This window comes from Tupaia chinensis, unplaced genomic scaffold (assembly GCF_000334495.1).
Source record: "Tupaia chinensis unplaced genomic scaffold, TupChi_1.0 Scaffold000374_1, whole genome shotgun sequence".
Taxonomy (NCBI): domain Eukaryota; kingdom Metazoa; phylum Chordata; class Mammalia; order Scandentia; family Tupaiidae; genus Tupaia; species Tupaia belangeri.
Window position 1 is genome coordinate 451,270 of NW_006159872.1, and position 6,443 is coordinate 457,712.

The 6,443-nt window shown below is 52.2% G+C and overlaps 1 protein-coding gene and 1 non-coding gene across 2 annotated transcripts in view; one reads left to right on the forward strand and one right to left on the reverse strand.

Moving 5' to 3' along the window:
• The window catches only part of HCN3 (hyperpolarization activated cyclic nucleotide gated potassium channel 3), a 21,644-nt gene that overhangs the window by 10,312 nt on the left and 4,889 nt on the right, over window positions 1-6,443 (reverse strand). The window contains 5 exon segments of the mRNA XM_006153402.3: window positions 35-76; window positions 451-669; window positions 1,065-1,226; window positions 2,956-2,997; window positions 2,999-3,389. Of these exon segments, the coding sequence (XP_006153464.1) occupies window positions 35-76; window positions 451-669; window positions 1,065-1,226; window positions 2,956-2,997; window positions 2,999-3,389 (856 nt within the window).
• On the forward strand, window positions 4,015-4,121 carry LOC114008716 (U6 spliceosomal RNA). The gene has a single exon (XR_003550226.1). It is a non-coding gene; the product is annotated as a U6 spliceosomal RNA (small nuclear RNA).

Below are 6,443 nucleotides of genomic sequence, written 5' to 3' on the forward strand. Positions count from 1 at the left end.
CGTAGTACGCGGGGATGCCCTGCCGCGTGTCGGCGGGCAGCTTGTGGAAGGACATGTACTGCTCCACCTGCTTGTACTGCGGGGCCGGCCGTCGCCAGCAGGCAGGGGACACAGGGAGACCAGGGCCAGGACAACGGGGTGCGGGTGGAAGGTCACAAGCATAGGCCAGACCCGAAGGGGTGAGGTGCAGAGCCAGACGTGGACACACGGCCACAGAGCACACACGGACGATGGTGGGTGAGGGCAGACACGTGGCAGTCACAGGAAAACCCAGCATGGACAGAGGAGGGTCCAAGGGCAGGGCAGGCAGACAGGGGCATGGGACGCAAGGACACGGGGCAGGGAAGGACACAGATCCAACAGGGGCACACGTCAGTAGGGCTTCATGTCAAGCTGCCCAGTCTCCAGCACCCTCCGCGCCCGCCCCTCCCCACCCTCGTCCCTGCTGACCTTCTCCTGGTACTGACGCCGGGAGGAGTCCAGGGACTGGATGAGGGCGGTGGCGTGGCCGATGAACATGGCGTAGCAAGTGGCACCCACGATCATGCTGAGCATGGTGAGCCAGACGTCGGGCATGCCCACGGGCGCCTGCTGCCCGTAGCCGATGCACAGCATGTGACTCATGGCCTTGAACAGGGCGTGGGAGTACTGGCGGCCCCACGAGTGGTTCTGAGGGGCAGAGTGTGTTGCAGGGCGGGGCCCAGGCCCCAGAGCCTCATTCTCTGCCTGCCCCCTTTTCTGTCACCTTCAGTCCTGAAGCGCCTGCCCCTTTCTGTTTCAGACCTTCCTCCCAGGAGGCGCTTACTTTGGTTCTGGGGGCCCTCCAGCAAAAGGGGCCTCTTTTGCAGCTTGGGGAACTCAGTTTCTGCCTCCGTTTCCTTCTTTGCCTGCTCCCTCCAACACACCAACACTCCTGGGTCTCTTCCTCCACTCCTCCCCCCTCCTCCTCACTGCTCTCCTCTCTCCTGACTGTCTCCCACCTCCTGCTCCCTGTGGCCATCCCTGCTACTCCAGTAGAAGAGCCGCAGAGGCCCAGGAGAGGCAGAGCTGTGGGGGCTTCTCACCACCATGTGGTTGATGGAGACCCAGCAGTCGGGAGGGAAGTCCTGCAGCATGGGGACCAGGAACTGCAGACAGCCATCCCAGTGACACAGCAGCAGCATCATCCCAATGAGGTTGAAGATGCGAACCACAGCGCTGGCCAGGTCATAGGTCATGTGAAAGATCTGAGGAGTCCGAGGAGGGGCTTCTGTGGACATGAACCCTTCCCCGCTAGACCTCCTCCATTCCCAGCCTTGCAAATTCTCTCTTTAAACTTCTCCCTAGCATTAGCCCCCAGGGATTAAAGAACGTGACCTTCTTGGGACCAGCAGTTAGTGTAATGGCTCTGTCGCTGAAATCCCATGTAGTCGACCACGGTTCGAGTCCGAACCTGGTGGCTTAAACTCACGCCAGGCACGTGTGCATGCATGCCCAAGATCCTGAGAGGAGAATGGAGGAGAAGGGACTGCAGCGTGGCCATCCCCCTGGGGGGGTGATTTCTTGCTTTCTATCTCTCTCTCTGTCTTTCTGGCAAGCACATGCGCCATATAGCAAAAACCCACGCCCAATGTAAAAAACCCCCCCAAAAAAAAAAAAAAAAAAAAAAAAAGAAAAGAAAAGAAAAGAAAGGAATGTGACCCTCAGAAGGTGCAGTGGTTACGTTGCTGGATTCTCACATGACCAACCATGGTTCCAGTCCCAGACCTGGTGGCTTGGAAATCATGCCAGACACGTGTGCATGTGTGCCCAAGACCTAAGGAGGAGAATGGAGATAAAAGGATTGCAGCATGGCCATCCCACCTGGGGGGTGATTTCTCACTTTCCCTCTCACTGTTTCTGTCTCTCTCTCCAGAGATTGCAATGCCCTAAGGTTAAAAAAAAAAAAAAAAGAATCTGGCTATTATTAATTGAAACAGGATTTTGTAGCACACATGTATAGCTAATGCAAAGAATTACTTCCATCTTATAGACAGGAAAACTGAGGTAAGCAATATGCCAGAATCACACAGTAAGTATCGCAGCAGAGACACTTACACTTACTGCCCCAGCAGCCTGGCAGAAAGCAGAGGGCATGTCACAGTGTACTGTCCTCAGGGCATGTGGGTAGGAATGACTGCCAGCAGCCCTCTCCCCTCCAGTAACAATACTAATGGCTGATTTCCCAAGGACTTATCCCAGACGCCTAAGTGCTTTACCCGCATGAACTCCCTTCACCCTTACAACCTCCGCAATGTGCTCATCATAGCTAAGTATAGTTCATGGTTTTACTTTATGGGAAAAAACGAGTCTCCAATAGTGACACGAATACTAGGGGGTGATCGCGGGCAGTGGGACTGCGGAACCTCGCCCTCTGGACTGTTCATCTCTGCTGCCCTGACGCCGAAGTTCCAGACTCTACCCAGACCCAACCCCCTCCCCAAGGGTCCGTCCTGCAACTGTGCTCTGCTCTCCTGCACTATCATCCCCACCCCGGACCCCAAGTCCAGGCCCCATTCCCTGATTTTTTTTTTTTTTTTTTTTTTCTTCCGGGGTGTTGGGACCTCCCAAAACGTGAAAAAAAGAGAGGAAAAGTGAAAAATCATCCCCTGGGGGGATAGCCACATAACATTCTTTCTCTTCTATTCTCCTCTTGAGGTTGTGAGCTTGCCCACAAGTGCCTGGTGTGATTTTTCAAGCCCCTGGGTAGGGCCTCAAACCGGACAGTGGGCCACGTGGGATCAGGCTGCCTTAACCTCCAGGCCAGCTGCAGGCCCCCAATCCTTATTCTGTCCCAGCTTTTTCACCAGCTTTGGAGAGAGCTCACCCACAGAAGCCCCACCCATCTGTCCCACCCCATGAAGTCACCAGGAGCCCCACCCATAGCGCTGTCCCTGAAGGAGTCTGTGAGCCCCCCTGCCCACCTCCCCGCCCCACCTCCTCCCACTGGTGCATGTCGCGGATGAGGCGGGCGGGGCGGGGGGCGCAGCCGCAGCAGGCTGAGGATCTTGGTGAAGCGGACGATGCGCAGGGCCCGCGCTGTTTTGTAGACCTCAGCGTCTAGCCGGGGCTCTAGTTCCACCACCAGGAAGATGTAATCCACCGGAATAGAGGAGATGAGGTCAACCAGGAACCAGGTGCGCAGGTAGCGGGTGCGGATGGCCCGCGGTGCCAGCAGGATCTCGGCGCCCTCCTCCACCACGATGCCCGTGCGGAAGTTGAGCACCAGATCCAACAGGAAGAAAGTGTCAGAGAGGACATTGAAGACGATCCAGGGCGGGGAGTTCTCCTCCTTGAAGAAGGTGATGCCCACCGGCAGAACGATGAGGTTCCCCACCATCAGCAGCAGCATAATCAGGTCCCAGTAAAACCTAAGGTGGGAGTGGGAGGGGGCAAGACTGTGAGGATATTTCACCGGCCCTAAGGCTGACAGGCAGCCCGACAGAACCGAGAGTGGGCAGGAATGTGGAGGACAGAAGGCCCATTTACAAGCAGTGAAAGTGTAAGTCGGGACCACCGTTTGGGAACGTAATTCAGCATTACACGGTAAAGTTAAACACTTGCATTTTCTTGGTTTTCTTTTTGTTTTTCGGGGGTGGGGGAAACGCTGTAGGGTACTTATGCTTGCAGAGACAGTAGTGGAGATGGAGGGGAAAGTGAGAAAGCAGCTTCCGGGAGGATGGCCACGCTACAACGCTGCAAGCATTTCTCCATTCTCCTCTTGGGATTTTGAGCACACACGCGTGCACCCACCTGGCTCGTTTCTAAAGCCACTGGGTCCAAGACTCGGTCCCGCAGTCGGCCATATGAGGCCCAGCTCCTTAGCCTCCCCACCACCTGCTGGGCCCCAAGTCCTCTTTTTCTTTCCACCCTATGGGTCATTTGGGGGACTTTTAATTAAAATGCTTTTTAGGGAATAGCAGATGGTGTAATGGTTACATCGCTGGACTCCCAGTTCAAGTCCCAGACCCAGCAGCTTAAAACTCACACCAGGTGGTGCTCGCTTCGGCAGCACATATACTAAAATTGGAACGATACAGAGAAGATTAGCATGGCCCCTGCGCAAGGATGACACGCAAATTCGTGAAGCGTTCCATATTTTTCAATGAGAATAAATAGGAATTTTCTAAGTTCACGATAATAAAACAATGAAAAAGTCCCTGAAAAAAAAAAAAAAAAAAACTCACACCAGGTGCATGTGCATGTGTACCCAAAATCCCAAGAGGAGAATATAGGACAAGGGATTGTGGCATGATCATCCCCCCGAGGGGGGGGGGGTTCTTGTTTTCTGTCTCTTTGGCGAGTGCACACACCCTATAGCAAAAATCTCTCTAAAAAAATCAAAAAAACATTTTTTAAAGCACTTCCCATGGGGAATGGTCTTGTCGCAGCCCCTTCTCCATTTCTCCCTCCTTTTTAGGATCTCAAGCACACATGCATATGCACCCAGCCTATTTCTCAAGCCACCAGGTCCAGGATTCATGGTCAGCAATGTGGGATCCAGACACCTTAACCACCAGGTCACGGCAACTGTATTTTCTGCAACCCAGCATTCCTAGGTACATATACTCCCAAGGGAAGCATATGCCACAAGAGATAGCTATACACATGCTATAACACCATCACATTTAGGAACAACTGAATGTTTACCAATAGACAAGTACAGATAGGGCTGCCCCCACAGTCTAGTGGTTAAAAGAGCTGAATCTGGGACCAGCAGTTAGCGTAATGGCTATGTCGCTGAACTCCCACGCAGTTGACCACAGTTCACGTCCCGGACCCGGTGGCTTAAAAACTCATTCCGGGCGCGTGTGCGTGCGTGCCCAAGATCCCGAGAGGAGAATGGAGGAGAAGGGATTGCGGCATGACCATCCCCCCTGGGGGGTGATTTCTCGCTTTCTGTCTCTCTGTCTCTCACTGTCTGTCTGGCGAGTGCACGTGCCCTATGGCAAAAACCTCTCCAAAAAAAAAGAGCTGAATCCCCGGACCAGCAGATGGTGTGGTGGTTAAGGGTGCTGGACTCCCATGTTGTCGACCACGGTTCAATTCCTGGACCTGGTGGTTATTTTTTTCTTTAAATAAATAAATAAAGAGCTGGATCCCACATGGCTGACTGTGGTTCAAATCTCAGCCCCAGCAGCTTAAAAAAAGCACATTGTTGGGACCAGCAGGTGGTCGAGTGGTCAAGGTGCTGGACTCCCATATGGCCCAACACTGTTCAAGTTCTGGACCTGGCGGCTTGCTTTCTCATTTTCCCTTTCTGTCTCTGTGTTTCTGTGGTCAAATTAACAACAACAATAATAATAACAAATAAAATAAAAATAATTCTTTTTTTTTCCTTTTTTTGGGGGGAGGTTTTTGCATGTGCACTCGCCAGAACAGAGAGAGACAGAGAGACAGAAAGCGAGAAATCATCCCCTGGGGGGAATGGCCATGCTGCAATTTCTTCTCCTTTCTCCTCTCGGGACCTTGGGCATGCAAGCACACATGCCCAGCGTGAGTTTAAGCCACTGGGTCCAGGACTTGAACCACAGTCAACCACATGGGAATCCAGCAACATAGCCATTACGCTAACTGCTGGTCCCAAAAATAAATAAGTCTTTAAAAAGAAAAAAGAAAAGCACATCATAGATAAATACACTGTGCTATAATCACAGCCCAGAATATGATACAGGTGCTGCAATTACCCAAGTATAGCGACATTCAGCATGGGTGAATCTCACAAATTCAGCGTTGAGCAAGAGAACCAACACATTTAACGATATGTGTTGGATTTTCCACTTGTACACAGTTCAAAAACAAGCAAAACTAAACTACATCATTTCAGGATTCCTCCAAAGGGGAAACTACTTTAAAAAGTAAGGTTGGGCCAGGCAGTAGCACAGCAGTAACACAACTTGACCCACATGGGAAAGGTCGTAGCTTTGTATCCCAGGAACTCCCTGTGCATGCTGGGACTGCATACCCATGCCTGCCCATGATCCAGGCAGCTGGACTAGGGCTGGACCGTGATGTGAAGATATTGTTGAGGTGCATGTCTCTCTGTCTCTCTCTCGTGGAAATAAGTGGATGGATAAATATTAAAAATAAGTAAATGGGGCAAGTAGTGGCATGGTGGTTAAAGTGCTGGGTGCCACACAGCCAAATCCATGGTTTCAGTCCCTGACCCAGATGCTTGAAAAACAGGCCATGAACATTTTTGTGAGTGCCCAAAGATCCCAAGAGGAGACTAGAGGAGGAGGAATTGCAGTGTGGCCATCCCCTGGGGGCTGGGGGAGGTGATTTGCCACATTCCTCACTCTCTGCCTCTGGTGAGTGCACATGCCCTATGGCAAATAAATAAATACAGGGTCAGCCAATGGTGTGGTGGTTAAAGTGGCTGCATCTCTCATGGCTGACTGTGCAGTTCAAGTTCTGGATCTGGT